General features: G+C 37.7%; 2 protein-coding genes across 2 annotated transcripts; one reads left to right on the top strand and one right to left on the bottom strand.

The window, feature by feature from the left end:
- Positions 1 to 71: 71 nt before the first annotated feature.
- On the bottom strand, positions 72 to 5,620 carry crcp (calcitonin gene-related peptide-receptor component protein). Its single transcript, XM_079356647.1, has 6 exons — positions 5,518 to 5,620; positions 4,790 to 4,826; positions 4,577 to 4,675; positions 4,402 to 4,496; positions 4,232 to 4,289; positions 72 to 1,304 (listed from the first exon to the last, which is right to left on the bottom strand). The coding sequence occupies exons 1-6, from the start codon at positions 5,523 to 5,525 to the stop codon at positions 1,167 to 1,169; spliced, it is 435 nt and encodes a 144-aa protein (XP_079212773.1). The 5' UTR covers positions 5,526 to 5,620; the 3' UTR covers positions 72 to 1,166.
- Positions 5,621 to 7,836: 2,216 nt separating this feature from the next.
- asl (argininosuccinate lyase) lies at positions 7,837 to 15,746 on the top strand. Its single transcript, XM_079356498.1, has 16 exons — positions 7,837 to 8,021; positions 8,237 to 8,431; positions 9,307 to 9,390; positions 10,667 to 10,723; positions 10,837 to 10,934; positions 11,043 to 11,120; positions 11,245 to 11,322; positions 11,399 to 11,451; positions 11,615 to 11,677; positions 11,779 to 11,893; positions 12,474 to 12,558; positions 13,015 to 13,074; positions 13,169 to 13,252; positions 13,982 to 14,062; positions 15,139 to 15,245; positions 15,402 to 15,746. The coding sequence occupies exons 1-16, from the start codon at positions 8,007 to 8,009 to the stop codon at positions 15,544 to 15,546; spliced, it is 1,398 nt and encodes a 465-aa protein (XP_079212624.1). The 5' UTR covers positions 7,837 to 8,006; the 3' UTR covers positions 15,547 to 15,746.
- The last annotated feature ends 71 nt before the right edge of the window (positions 15,747 to 15,817 follow it).

Below are 15,817 nucleotides of genomic sequence, written 5' to 3'. Positions count from 1 at the left end.
AATTCTTAATTACATTTCAGACATTTTTAGATCATAAAGTCACAATCAAAGAACATCCCAGGTGAGGAAAACAAGGTGATTAATTGTCTTTAGATCAGGAGTTTCTATCGTCACATCAGTTTACAGATTATACCCAGAGTGGTTACACAAACCTATCCAGCAAAAAAAAACTGTTAGGGCTTTGATTGATGACATTATTAGAGGAGGATGAATGATTGATTGCCTCTTTCAAACTCAACACCTAAAACAACCTTCCAAACTTATTAAACGATCATAAAAAAGAATGACCCATATGATGTCTTCTCAGTACACTACATTGGCTGTTCTTCCTTTGAGTTGCAGTCACAGATAGGATGCAGATGAGAGAAGGAGTGAGGGTGATGCTACTATTGTCTGATACTGAATAGGGTTTCTGATTATCGTCCGACAGCAGCACCAGCTCTTCACAGCCTGTGATGTTGCGTCATGTGTGGAGCACAAGAAAAGCCTGCAGCCTTTGATGAAAACTTCTGTTGTGCCGTTGACTTGCTGACAGGCACATTTCAGTAGATATTTTTGTATTATGGAGAAAAAAAGAAGAAAGAAACCTGTTACAAAAAGCACTGCATAGAAAAAGACATCAATTACCTTTTGGTAAACATGTTTGTGATCACTCAGCCACTCTGATATCATTATCTAACCTTGTGTTAGAGCTGTACCATGACAAGTCTGACGTGGTAAATCAGAAGCAAAAACCCTTATTTTATGCACGAATGAGAGAAGGGACAGTGATGACTGGCATTAAGGAGACATAAATATAGCACAATAAAAACAGTCCGTCTCTGCATGAACAATATCTAAGGTGGAATACAAATTAGACCGGCACAATGCAAATCATCTGTGACTCACTGTCCTAAAACCTGTTCTTAGGCAGGGACATGATCATTAGAGTTGAACCTATTTTTGTACATAAAGAAGCAAACGCGAATTACAACCGGCTTATCTTTTTCTGTTCAAAATTAAGTGATCGGGTCCTTTTATCTACGACCATGCAGCATTTGTTTGTCCCTTCAGTCCGCTTGTTGTTTAGTTCAAAAGGGGGTGTGTCATGGTGAAGGTAAAAAGCAGTCTTTAAACTTTACTCCAGTTCTCCACCTAACGTATGAGTCATTCTGGGTGCCACTCTGTCATGACTGTTCAACAGCTTCCTCAATCTCTCCGTCTGCATTTTCCAGCTCCGGGTCACCAGGTAGAGCAGCAGAGACTGTTTGGATGAGCTCCTCAATCTGCTCCTCTGATAGCCGCTCTTCACTCTCCTCCACCAACTGAACACAGACAGAAAGGATTTATTAGATAAATGATTGAGTGGCACATATTCAGATGTCCAGGAGGATTTTTATTTTACTGTCCTGTTTATCCAGAAATGTTTACAGGCTTCAATAATCAAGATACACGTCATTTGGTACCTCTTGCTTTAAAAGAGAAGATAACATGTAGATAACATGCAATAAAAAGTTAAATTAAGTTAAATGTTTAAACTACATGATAATGTAAACATAAAAAAAATCATGGTAGGTAACCCCACCTGCTGATACAGACCATGTGATATGACAGAAAGCTTTAGAAAAGCCACTTGTTTTTTGTTTTTTTTATCAAAATTTAAAAGCAGCTTGCTCATCAATGTGATTGTACATTCATTCCACTAAAAGACGTAACTGCACTATTTCTGTTTTCTTTCTATTTATTGTTTTTAAAACTGGATGTTGGCACATGCAAATGACAAAAAGACATAACACAAAAACAGGGATTCTAATTCAAGAACATCAGAGGTGATGTAACATGTGACCAGAAAAGAAAGCAGAGCATGTTTCAACCAGTCTGAGGTCAATTTCCAGCTGTGGAAATAGGCTTTAGATCTGACTGAGTCCAAATAGCTGCGGGGCCATTTTACTTTTCCATGTGCACCGCTACAAGTTATTGATGTCACTGGTAATGGACTGAATGTCTGAAACCCAAAATGCAATTTGGCCTGGGTGAACAAGCTGTCCATGTTGTTTCCTGCTGAGAGGTGGATCTCTATAAAAAACACTGGTGACACAGATTCAGACATTTAAAGACGTGCCACCAATAAAAGGCTTTCATGGGGATTTTCCTTCAATATAGGAGCCAAAGGAGTGTTTTCAGTGAAGAAATGGCTCAACACATTGTTTGCTTTGGACAACAACAAGACAACAACAGTGCTGAGAATATCTCGCTACACTTACATTAATTGCTTAACCTTAATGCAACAAATAAGGGCATGCTGTGGTGAAACTACAGTGACGTGGGATGCGGTCATGTCGCATGGAGAATATTCCTCCAAGTTTGCAGTCCAGGTTCCTTTGTCATTCCCCACTCTCTCTGATTTCCAACTCTATCCACTGTCCTATCCATTAAAGAATAAAGGCTTACAAATACATATAAATAAGATGGACAATAAACTAAAATGACCCAAGATATGCTTTTACATATTCAAGAACAGCTCAGTGTAAAGATGTTAAATACACATGAGCCTCTATAGTTCTTCTTTATATTCTTCTGATGACTCAAAGCGCTTTGACAGCGCATATCACACCCACTCATTCACACACTGATGGCAGAGGCTAATATTTAACGTGACCATCAGAAATAACTGATCCCATTCATGCACTTGCAGACACCGGTGCCACAGACGAAGCAGCGGGAGCAACTCGGGATTAAGTGTCTTGCCCAAGGACACATCAGACATGTTGCTGCAGGAGCTGGGGATTGAACCGCAAACCTTCCAACCGACTATAACCACTGAGCCACAGGCACCCAAATATATGACCTCATTACTAGTTTTGTAAATGAATTAAACAAAAGGATTGTATGAACGATAAATAAAATAGTTGTCACATTCAGACTTCCTGCATTTAAAAAAAGTTAATGTTCTTTTTTTTTTTTTTTTTTTTTTTTTTTTTAAAGATTTATTTTTGGCCTTTTTTGCCTTTATTGTAGAGGGAGGACAGTGGATAGAGTCGGAAAGGGGGAGAGAGAGTGGGGAGAGACATGCGGGAAATGGCCACAGGCCGGACGCGAACCCGGGCCGCCCGCGCGCGAGGACTAAGCCTCAATACATGGGGTCGCACGCACTGCAGCTGCGCCACCGGCGACCCCGTTAATGTTCTTTTTAAGTCCAAATGATACACTGATGATACTGATACTGGGTTAAGTATCACAGCATCATTTCCTTTTTTTGTCCTAAGGATGGTCCAGTGTTGCCTATGCTAAGGGTCATGTGAAAAGAATCATTAAAGCACCTGTTCTGATCATTTACATTCTGACACCTTTTATTGACTTATGATCATTGACTTCTAGATCATTTTCTTTGAGGTCGGAAAACAAAAGAGACGACAGATGTAACGATTCACTTGACTCACAATACGATTCACGATACTGGCTTAACGACACGATACCATCACGATTTATTTTAAAATGACTGAAAGTTTCTTTTAATTTTTTCATAAAAACACCAACGCACCTCGTAGTCTCTTTGGCTCTTGCACTTGTTTGGGTGAGCGGGCTACAAACCTGCTTGTTAGTGTGGTTTGACCGCCTCTGCTCTACAGCTGCTGATGCTCACGACATTACTGCTGTTCATTTTTCACAGTATCAACGTGAACCTTGATACCTCTGAATCGATTTTAAACTGCCTCACGATTAACCACAACCTTCTGTGGTTGGTCTAAGGACAAGGCTGAGATTTGTTCCGATGTTCTTGAAATTGTATATTAATTATCTGATAAAACATAACATTCTGTTTCTAAATACCATCATATTACAAACAACCTCAATTATTCCTGTTAAGGACTTAGATCTTCTAAAGCAGGCCATGAACATGTTTAACGAATAGGCGAAAAGAGGGCCGTTTTAGGGGATTATTTTCACAAATGATTCTCTACTGAGTTTGTCCAGCAGCATGAAGTTTATTTAGAACAGACTGAAAACAGGGAGGCTTACAGATGTCTTTGAAAGGGTTTCATTCAAACAATACTGAATGATAGAATTATTTTATGGTCTGTCTTCGACTTTTGTACGTCGTGTGGCACCGACATCAAGAGCCAAGATTTATCAAGATTTATACCGTCTTATTGTTTGACAATCAGTTTATCACATGTGTAAACCAAAGATGAATTGCATATCAGTAAATAATACCAAATAAAGAAATTATAACATTAAAGTAAAAACTCACGAGCTGAATTTCCACTGCTGTTTGTGGTCGTTGGTTCAGAAGCTGCAGTTTCTCCGCCCTGATGCGTGAAATATAGCAGATAAAAAACATTAGTGTATATGTTTATGTTATTTAAAAATGGTGTTTTTAATAAAACAGAAAGAATACAGGGCTGTGTTGAGCTCACTGACTTTGTGAGTTTGTGAGGCATCATGGTCTTAAGGAACTCTTTGACGATCTCTGGACTCTGCCTGCTGCAGGGCGTCTTTGACAGATACTTCAGGGTCTGTTTGGAAATATAGAAGAAACTGTTGGCACATTTTTGGCAAAGTTTACCCAGTGAAGAGAGAGACGATAAGTGCCTACCTCATACATGATGGTGTTGAGGTTCTGCTGTCCAGAGCTGTGTTTGTTCTTCCCGCTATCCTTCCTCTGTTCCTTCAGGTCTGTGAGGAGTTTGAACACCTGAAACAACACGGACACAAACATTTGAAGTGAAGCTAAACCATAAGATTCACTTCAAAGACTGAACAAAATGTTTTCATTTAAAATAGTGAGACAAAATATATACGACCTTACCTCATAGTTGCTCAGCATAGCAGCACTCGAGTTTTTCCTGGTGATAAGAAATGAAGGCAAAAAGTTTCAATGTTGCTGAACCTTTGAAAGCTTTTTATGTCGACTAAATAATTTTAACTCAAAAGGTTAACGTTCTAGCCTTGAAGCTTTTGACCAGATCTCAGTCTTCACCTCTACTCTCTAGAGTGAGGATACCATCAATCTTCAAGCTCTAAAATATGGATTGGGGCCTTATGGGCTCAAATTATTGGATTTATAAAAACCAGAAGTGGCGTTTTGATGTTGACAATTGCAGGAAAAAAGGGGCTGGCTTAATTCATCATAACGTAGTTTGAACTTTGTTTTCGACATAAAACATATGAAGACAACAAAGGAAAAAGCTTTAAATAATTATTCAGTTATCATCTTCTTCAATTAACGAAATAACTGATTTCATCTACCTTTTTTTTGTTTAACACTGCTGATGGGAAAATATAAAATTATATTTTTTATTGAAAGATGTGACCTTCTCATTCAATAACCCTTAAAGTGTCAGGACGTGTAACTCATAGTAAAACACTGTTTGCGTATTTAACTTTTAAAGCTCGTGGTGTCTCCCTCTCTTTAATTGGAGGTAAATGTAGTGACGTTGCACCCTGCGGTCAGACTTTTAATCCCATTTACAAATAAATAATCAACTGTAAACTAATATCTGCACGTATATAAATTAAAAAAAAAAGGGATCTCACACTTCCATTTCGCCAGTCACTTTGCAGCAGTCGGTCTCAAATGCTCCCGTGCAGAAACAAAGGGGGTAACGGAGGTTCCGTCTCCTATCTACTTCTTTTGATTTGATTGACAAACCATCTTAAGGGTGATTCTGCCACCTACCGGACTGGAGTGTGGTAGCTGGTGGTTACTGAACTAAATTATTTTTCAATAACTCCTGTTTCCTGTAAAAATAGTTTGACTGGTTTCTGTCAACGGTCTGGCACATGCATGAATTTTGACCATTCAAATAGCCTGTGCATAAAAACTTCACCTGATAATGGAAATTATTTGATGAACCTATTTAATGTGTTTTCATGTTTCTAACCGTTTATATGTGATATCAAGGATCAATTTTGTTGAAGGAACACGCAACCTTACCAGAGATGATCTCTTAATATAACAAACCAGATCCATTACAAAATAAACGTGTTACTTTTGTTGAGACAACACAGTCTTGTCATTGAGTAAAGCATCTTTTATCATTTGTGTTTCTTTCCAAAGATTTCTGACAAATCTGAAAGCTTAACCCTGAGGTTGATTTATGGAATATAATAACATACATTTTGTTATCCGTATTATTTATTAGGCTGGGCCTCCAACCAGTGAAGTCATATTTGTTTTGAACAAACATAACTAAGTATATACAGTATACTTGGATGAATCTTTAACAAAAAGGAGCATGCATTAAAATTATCCAACACGTTTCTGAAATGATGCTTCAAACAATGAATACACCAAGTTTAGCTTTAGATTCCCTGCCCTGTTTGATTAAAAATAGTAGTTCTGTTCCTTGTGTTTTTTCAGTGTTCTGTTTTACTTTGTAGTTTTCACTGCTGTCTGGTTTCCTGCCTCTTTGTTTCCCTCCTGTCTTGATTACCCTGATGAGTCTCACCTGTGTCTGAATACCCCTGTGTCTATTAAGTCTCTGTGTTCCTTCGTCTTTGTGTCTGTTCATTGTGTTTTTCATACCAGTCTGTTGTTAGATTTTGCTGCCAACCACAGACCTCTGGTTGTCAGAGCTAACCACAGACCCCAAGAGCAACTGTACAGGTTCCACTGTCTATATTCACGCCTTTGACCAGTACATTGTTCTCTGTGGTCTAAAGGGAAATGTCAGGGAGGATGAGTTTGACCTGAGAACACATTTGCAGAGGACTTGTGCCGCAAATATAGCAGTAAAATCCAAGCAGTTCAATTTTGGGATTCAGACAAACAGGCTTCACTTTACACTGCTGATATATCAAGAAAAGTGTCATTTCAGCCTGCTCTTTCAGCTCCTCTTTCTGCCATGACACTTTAGCTATTTGGGTTTATGTATAAAAAGGTCTTACTTCCCTCAAGGAACAACATGTCACTGCTTCAGTATGATGAACAATAATAGAGGAACAATTATTATCTTTAAACTGTCATGCCATATGAAAGAAAGTTACTCTGAACTTTTTGGAAGCTGGCCATGGAAAACGCCATGCTGATGGGATAAGAGCATGGTTCAAAGTCAAGCGGATGACATGGCCGTGACCTAAAATACTAATTTGATTTAAAAAAGAGAGAGAATCTTTTACCATTAATCAATGAAATTACTTTTCTTTTATTTATTGCTTAAACCTCAGTGTACCAACTCATAGATCATATTTCTGTTGATATATTTCACATTATGTTTTAGCTGTTTTCAGTTTAAGATACCCTGTCATTTCAAAAACTGCACATTATTTTTAAATATTCAAAAAGTTCAAACCATACATTAAACACTTATTAGACACAATGTGTTAGATCACACTTTACTTAGACTTTAATTGTGTACAATCTATTTATTTCATCACAATATTGACCTAATCCAGCATTACATGTCAGATTTTGGTAAAAGTGCGCTGTGCCATTTGGCCCTTGTTTCATTTTATTAATGGCATACTACAAAAAAAATTAAAATTATGTAAACAGGCAAAACTAGTTGTGATTAGTCATTTGGATGTCATTATGCAAAACGTAAATACAATTGCATTACGTTTAGCAGTCGTTACATTTGTTCATAAAGGGTCTAAATATAGTGTATGTCCAAAATTGTCACATTTTTGTGACGGAACGGAAGTTCCTCCTTTCTTGTACCTCGTTACAAGGGAAATTAGGCAAATATGAGACTTTCACATGTCTAAAAGTGCCCCTTGTTGAAGAAACCCCCTATACCCTTAGCTGTACAGTTGTGACTCAGAGAAAAATGCTGTTATGGTGGTGATATTCCTGACAGGAGTGAAATAAGTGTTACAATTCAGTTCACGCATTACGTAACGTACGTAGAGACGCGTTCAGTGACGTATTTTAAAGTGATACACACAGATTTGTACGGAGCACTTCGCCCCTTTCTCAAATCGTGAGGACTGAAACTGAGTTGATAATTTCCATTCAGCGTACCATCAGACAAAACATTTCATCAGATATAACCCGGTGTGGACCCAGGTTGTTGACTACCATCATGGCAAGCACAGAGGTAGGGATAACTTTTTGTCTTCGTCCCTGATCTGGCCTCCACGTGTATTTATTTTAGCACTCAGCTGCACGCTACGCTTCAAGTAAGCTGTCAAACCAGGATCATTCCCTCTGTTGAGCTGAATATCTGCAACCAAATGTGGTCACACTTACGATAATATGTATTATTAAATTATATACTCACATAATTGTAACTCTGTCTCTGCTGCTCTTCAGGGAAGTAAACTTTGGGGAGGGCGTTTCGTTGGAGACACGGATCCTATCATGGAGAAGTTTAATGCATCCATCGCATATGACAAGAGGATGTGGGATGCTGATATCAGGGGGAGCAAGGCCTATGTGAAAGCTCTGGAAAGGGCAAAGCTGGTCACCACGGATGAAATGAACCGGATTGTAGAAGGGCTGAATCAGGTGAATTCACATACACACAGCTTCGCACAGCATCAAGAGACGCACTTAAACTTCACTGCCACGTAAGCTGACACTTTGCTGAGTAAGCTGTGTGATTTTAATATTTTCTGATCGAAAGTTCTCTCACACATGCTTGTCAGGAAGTGCAGTACCGCTGCATTATGGGTATGTGCGTCATTGCCTAGATGATAATTAACAAATGAGAAAGATCAGATTAAAAAGATAACGCCCTATTACGTTTCTCTGTAATCCTGATTTTGTGCAGGTCAGTTTTAATGTCATGTAACAGTTGACAGCTGCTAAACATTGCAATTCTTTTACCAACATAATAATCAACATTATTTATATAGCACCTTTCCAAAACAGGGTGTAAAAAAACAACAAAGTGTTAATGATAGGACAGAGACGATATCAGTAAAAGACAAACGAAACAAAGCATGAAACAGTAATAAAACATACATAACCATGAGGAAACCCCAAAAGCCTAGAGGTGGAAGACCTCGACTTGGCTATCCCAACAGAGAAAGTCCATGAGGTATGATTTAAACCATTTCAGGGCAGTGCCTCTGATGCCCACCCCAACAGAGGCATATCAGTTTTTAAGAAGGCCCTCTCAAACCAAATAGTTTCTGTTGTAACCTTTGACAACACATCATCTAAAATAGAGAAGCACAACAGAATTTTTTAATTTGATATTTAGTAGTTATATTTAATGGCGAGTGCTACCTGACCTCCAACTAGAAGACAATGTTTGTCAATCAAAATAAAGTACAACTACGCATCACAGTTTATACACATCACTGAATGATTATTTCAAACAGACAATTGCACCCTCTATATTTCTCCACTAAATAAAGTCTTTTTTTAACCTCTAGATTTCTGAAGAATGGAGCCAAGATGCTTTTGTAATCAAACCTGGAGATGAAGACATCCATACTGCCAACGAGCGCAGGCTTACTGTGAGAGTGATTTATTTTTTTTTTTTTCAGAACTCAGCAATAGTAAAAAAAAAAAAGAAGGTATTTCACAGATGAAAGGTCAAGGTTCATTCAACAGCTAGTGTTTTGTTATAAGAGGCATTTTTAGGCACAAGTCCTCCAATAAATATTTAATATAATTTAATTTAGTTTATATTATTGAAGTATATTTGAGCTTTGTTGTTCGTTCGTTTTTTTGTACATTTTATATTTTTGTATGTTTGCAATTTTTTTGTATGCAAATATCTTGGGAATGTTATAGTTATTGTAATGTTCCATTTCAGTTTTGAAAATAACAATGGGTTGCATGTTACTGCTTGTCCTGCCTTGTGAAACATGTAATTAATGTGTCTCCCAGTTAAGCTTTGTAAGAATAATAACATAAGTAATTAGAATTATGGCCAAACAGTGAGAATAGGATTCAGTTTGTAATCGAAGTACATTTTATAGACATTAAATATTGTCACCCTACAATCCAAAAAGTCTAACAATATTGAATACCTAAATCTTTACAACCAGAAGTTATCAGTTTCTCATTTTAGCTTAACGTTGTTCAGTCATCCCACAAAGAAATCTTATATTTCTTTCTCATGGATCTCCACGATGATACCTCGGCTATTTGAATCCAATTTGTGAGCCACTGTGTTGCACTGGCTGACACGTTTGTTTATTACAATGTGTATGAGCCTTGTCGCTTATTATATATGGTCCTACCTAAGCGCCCTACAGCCACACAATTTTACATAAAATCTTTATTTTTCTGCTTTTGTGAAAAATTTCCTGCTAATATGTTGTTCAGTTCAACCAAATTGGAGATATATAAAGAATTTTAAAACAAGCAAATCATATTGGGTGCCTAGTGGTAAGATTACACTCACGATGTACAAAGGCTGTAGGCTTAGCAGGTGGCCCAGGTTTGATCAAATCTGACCTCACCAATCATTCCCCACTTACTCTCTCCCTGATTTCTGACTCTATCCACTGTCCTGTCACTCCAATAAAGACTCTAAAAAGTCCCAAAAGCAAAAAAAACAACAAAAACCAAACACTATGTTTCTATTCAAACCCAATATTCCTGAGCATCAGAGACAATGTTTAGGGAGTTTAAAAGTATTAAGAGTCTGAACCTTTGAGGGTAAAAAAACCCCAACATAATTTTCTTTTGAATGTAAACATCACATGGGGAATTCAAGAGAAAAATCATTCAGAAACCCAGCCTAGATCATTTAAGTTTTTCACATTGTGCATTTCTTTTCAGGAGCTGATTGGTGCACCTGCAGGGAAGCTGCACACGGGCAGGAGCAGAAATGACCAGGTTTCTCTTCTCAAAATCGAAAACATGATGACTCAATACTAGTTACAGCAGGTGATGTGTCTCATCCTTATAAAGACTTTTAAGTGTAAAGTGTGTGTGTGATTAATTAACAGGTTGTGACCGACATGAGGCTGTGGCTGCGAGATGCCATCTCGACCTTGATAGACAACGCTCTACAGCTCATATCTTCCATGGTGGAACGGGCAGCAGCGTATGCCACATATAATACACACCAGTACTCATAAACACACATGGCTGTTGGTTACTGGGCTTTAAAAAATAAATAAATGCATTGCCTTTTTTCTCCTTTCTCTCTCAGTGAAATCGATGTACTGTTTCCTGGTTACACCCACATGCAGAGAGCTCAGCCAATCAGATGGAGCCACTGGATCCTCAGGTAAACGTATAACGAATGGAAAATTCACTGCACTCCTTCTTTTTTTTCTGTATTAGAATATGATTTTTTTTACATTAGTCTTGGTTTCTTATTTTTTCCCTATCACTGGTTGAAACACTTCCAGTCACGCTGTCGCTTTGAGCCGAGATGTTGACCGTCTTAAGGAGATCAAGAAAAGAGCTAATGTTTTACCTCTTGGCAGGTAGGCTGTGAACACACTGACAAAGGTTTTCACCCACAGACAGGACTGTCAATATCAATAACTCTTCTTGTTTTAGTGGTGCCATCGCTGGGACACCATTTGACATCGACAGAGAACTGCTGAGGAAAGGTTGGGCTACTGCACAAAAGTTTATTATTATCCTTTTAATAGTGTTTAATAGCACTTTTGTTTCATATGTCATTTATATACTATTTACATGGGTCTTGTTTTTATACAAAGGATGCATTTTTATTAACTGAGCCATTCAATGTCTCCTCGTCTGGTTCTGTAGAATTGGACTTTGACAGCATCAGTCTAAACAGTATGGATGCCACAGGCCAGAGGGACTTTGTTGGTATGTAAACGTCTGTCTTATGTGGAAACAATAATGAAAATCTGTTTACATTTTCTTGTCTCAGAGATAATATGTTTGGATGTATTTTTGTGTTTCTTCAGTGGAGTTCTTGTTCTGGGCTTCGTTGTGTTTGACTCATCTCAGTAAGATGGCGGAGGACCTGATGCTGTACAGCACCAAGGAGTTCTCTTTCATCACCCTCTCTGATGCTTACAGGTCAGTTTGTGTTTTAGTATGCCTTGATAAATTATGTTTTTTCTGCACATGTTCTCAAGACGGCCAAACTTTGACTTAGTCCCTGTTTTGTAACTCTGTAGAAATGTTCATGTGGGAACGACAACAATACCTTAAAACATAATAAAGTCATTCAAGCTGATGTCCTGGGTCAGAGTTCACACTGTGGCTCTTTTCCAGCTAGAAACACAATGGGTGGGGTTATTCAGCAATGTTGTCTCAATGTCATTTATCCAGCAGAGTGCGCTCTAACTCCATGTTTACAAAACATCCATCAGAATATGGGAGTGAAGTAGACTTTTTTTGCAGTGGAGTTGGTTGACAATAAACTAATAAAAGTACATGAAAAAAACAGCATTTTGAATACCTTTGCTTAAACATGAAGATTGATTTTATTATCCTCATTTAAATGTAAAATTATGTATTATTTTATAAACTGATTTAATTGTTTTACTTTTTTTTATTAAGCCCTGTCACTTTTTATACAAGAGAGGCACAAGTTTGCTTTTTATTCAATTCAATTTTCACCCATACTTCCGTTTGTGTTTGTGTATGTTTGTAGCACAGGCAGCAGTCTAATGCCTCAGAAGAAGAACGCTGACAGTCTGGAGCTGATCAGGAGTAAAGCAGGCCGTGCCTTTGGCAGCGTAAGAAGTCTTTATAAAGAGATGCTTTTCTTCTTTTATAATTATTTTCTTAATTTTAATGCTTCACCTCAAACCTTTCATTTGGTCGGATAATAAAAGAAAATGCTCACGTGAAATTGCTTGTAGACTTAAACATTTTTCTTTTTGATATATCGTAATTGCAACCAACTTATCATAAGAAAAAATCACATTTCCCATACACTCTCCCCGTTAATGAAAACAGGAGTATGGCATGTATGTTTCCTTAAGAAGTTAACGGTCCTTCTATGATCTTCCTCCTGGCAACCCACAGGTTGAAAGTCTGGCTGTTTTTCAGTTCGAGCTTTACTCAAGTACCTTTTTGTACATGCAGACTTGCTGTGCTTTGACACACTTCACAGGCTTTTCTTGTCTATAGTATGTCTTGTTGCAGTTTCTGAAGTTCTTTAATTATTCTATATTTTTTTCATATTTCAGTGTGCAGGGTTCATGATGACGCTGAAGGGTCTGCCCAGCACCTACAACAAAGACCTGCAGGTTATAAAGTGTCTCATTGCTTTCACATGATAAGGCTGTTTATTTCATTTGTGGATATTTGTTTTCAACACAGTTTTCTGTCTTCCTTCCTCAGGAGGATAAGGAGGCCATGTTTGACTGCTATGATACTGTTCATGCTGTGCTGCAGGTCACAACTGGGGTCATATCAACTCTAAAGGTCAGCGATTAAATGAACTATTTATATTTAAAAAGTAAAACAGCACCTGGTCTATAAGGGGAAAACAATATGACTTTAAAAATGTTCTGATTGGTCGTCCTGAACTTGTAATGTCATTGTGTTTGTGTTCCAAAACAAATGGTGCCATTGTCTTTTACAGAAACATGAAGGAATTTCCCATCACTGACTGCACACACTATTCTAACATGTCGATGCTTGAAGCTTTGGTTCCCTTGTAATAAAGGAGGACAAATTGTGAATTTCTTACTCTTACTTGAATTTGAGTGTTGTTCAGTAGGAAGATGTTTTACTGAGAAAAGAGGTAAAGACAGATTTTTATTTCTGAGACTGTTATTGAGCTGACACTAATGTATTAATAAAGTGGATAGATTTTTGACCTGTGGTTCAAAACTAGATTCTTCATACTTTTTGTGTGTAAAAATGTTAAAAGGACTAAAGCGCATTCACATTAGCTGTCAATTTCGAACATACAGTATACTGTAAACAACATTCATACACTGATGGGATAAAGAGCCTTTCATTTCACCACATTCACACACATTCACAGGCCTCCGGCTGTTCCTTTTGGAAGAACTTTTTGGTTTGTACTACCAGAATTATGTCTGAAGGACAACCAGCTCTACCAACATGTCATGTTGCAAAAATATGACTTTGTACTAAACTCAAAAGACCAACTGGCTGAAATTGCGTGTCCTTCTCCTGTTTCAGATCAACCAGAGCGTGATGGAGGCAGCCCTCAGTCCCGACATGTTGGCGACTGACCTTGCCTACTACCTTGTGAGGAAGGGGGTGAGTCATGTCTGCTCTGTTTTAATGTTTATGAAAATAGTAACTTAAAGAAATAGACACTATAGGAGTTTGATTAAAAATAAAATAGAAGTCTGTGCAGTTTATATCATGAGAATATAGTAAATCAGGAGTGGCAGTAACATCTGTATACAAAGCTATTGACCAACAATAAATGATTAAAAATTACCTTAGCATTTATTAACCTCTGCATCATTTTGGATAGAAGTCCAAAAACAGATGGATTGCTTATTTTACAATAAAAGCTGGGCCGATGGGGAAGTCCATAGATTCAAAGATTTGTACAGCAGAGATGGACTGCTTTCTTTCTAGTAGCTCAAGGATCTATATTCCCTCCCTAAGGGTTCCATGGGATATATCTTTATCCTCTCATCTAATGGACACTTGGATTAACCCCCAAAAAACAACTACAGGACTAGTGTCTACTATGTACAACCATTTAATTCTTTAAAAGTGCCAAAATTCTGGGGTTGACCACATACCATTCACTTTAAATTTGTACATAAATATTATGCAACAGAAAAGCGCTTTTAAGCGCTTAAAAAGAAGCTTATAGACAATCCAAAATGCACTAAATGTAATCTTGATGTGGTTGGTACAGTACATACCTCCATGTTTTCTGGGAATGTCCTTCAGTTTCCACCCTTTGGTCTAAGGTGACTAAATGTCTTAAAATTATCCTGATATTGCCAGTTCCCAAACAGCTGCTGTTATTTAATAAGGTTTTGCTCTCAGGGATGAAACCAGACTGGCCTGCGAGAAAATTATCTTTGCTGGCTCAACTGTGACAAAGAAGACAATAATACCTTCTTGGTTCTTTGTTGAACCTCCATTGATAAAGGAATGGTTTAACCTTTGTAGAGACATCGTTCTTATTGAAAGGATTTCAGATCCACTTTTTCTTGACGAATATAACCAGTATTACATTTTTTAAAATTAAAAATAAATAAGAAAATGTACTTTTTTTGGTCATGTCATACAAGAACACAAAAAAAGACAAATGCACTTAATTCATTTAGTTGTATTACAGCTTTCACCTGTGTTTTTTTATGTTGCAGATGCCCTTCAGAGAAGCTCATGGTGTCTCTGGTAAAGCTGTGTTTGCAGCTGAATCCAAAAACATTGCCCTGAACCAACTCACTGTGGAAGACCTGAGTGCTTTAAGGTGACTCTTCTGTCTTCTTCTCATTGACATGCACACATGAAACCTAAAAGCCTTAACCTCATATTGTTAATTTATGTTCCATGCAGGATCAGTAGAACAGTAGTTTATTGAAGGAAGTCTCACTTTCTCTCCTTTGTGTCTCTTCTATAATTTCAGCCCTCTGTTTGAGAGAGATGTCTCCTCAGTGTGGGACTATAGAAGCAGTGTGGAGCAGTACAGCGCCCCCGGAGGCACAGCCAAGAGTAGTGTTACTGCTCAAGTTGAACACCTGAGGAGCTGGCTGAAGAAACAGACCCAGTGATTCCTCACATTTTAGCATCAGGTTTACTCCTTAAATTAAGACAAGTATTACATTTCAGTCTAACTTTTAAAAACCTTGTTGCCTTTCTTCATGAGAACATCTCTGTGCGTAGCAAAGGGGTGTTTTGATTGTTAATCCTCCTCAGTCATTTCACAAACTTCTTGGCTAATTCAAAGAAAATAAATGTCTCTCAAAGAGTTGTTACAGCCTGATCCATTAGACTGATTTACACATACATTCAAACATTATGAGAGGTAGTTAAAAGCTAAAC

The sequence above is a fragment of the Symphodus melops genome (assembly GCF_947650265.1).
Source record: "Symphodus melops genome assembly, chromosome: 11".
Taxonomy (NCBI): domain Eukaryota; kingdom Metazoa; phylum Chordata; class Actinopteri; order Labriformes; family Labridae; genus Symphodus; species Symphodus melops.
Note: the sequence above shows the minus strand (reverse complement) of the source record. Positions and strands in the feature narration are given on the sequence as shown.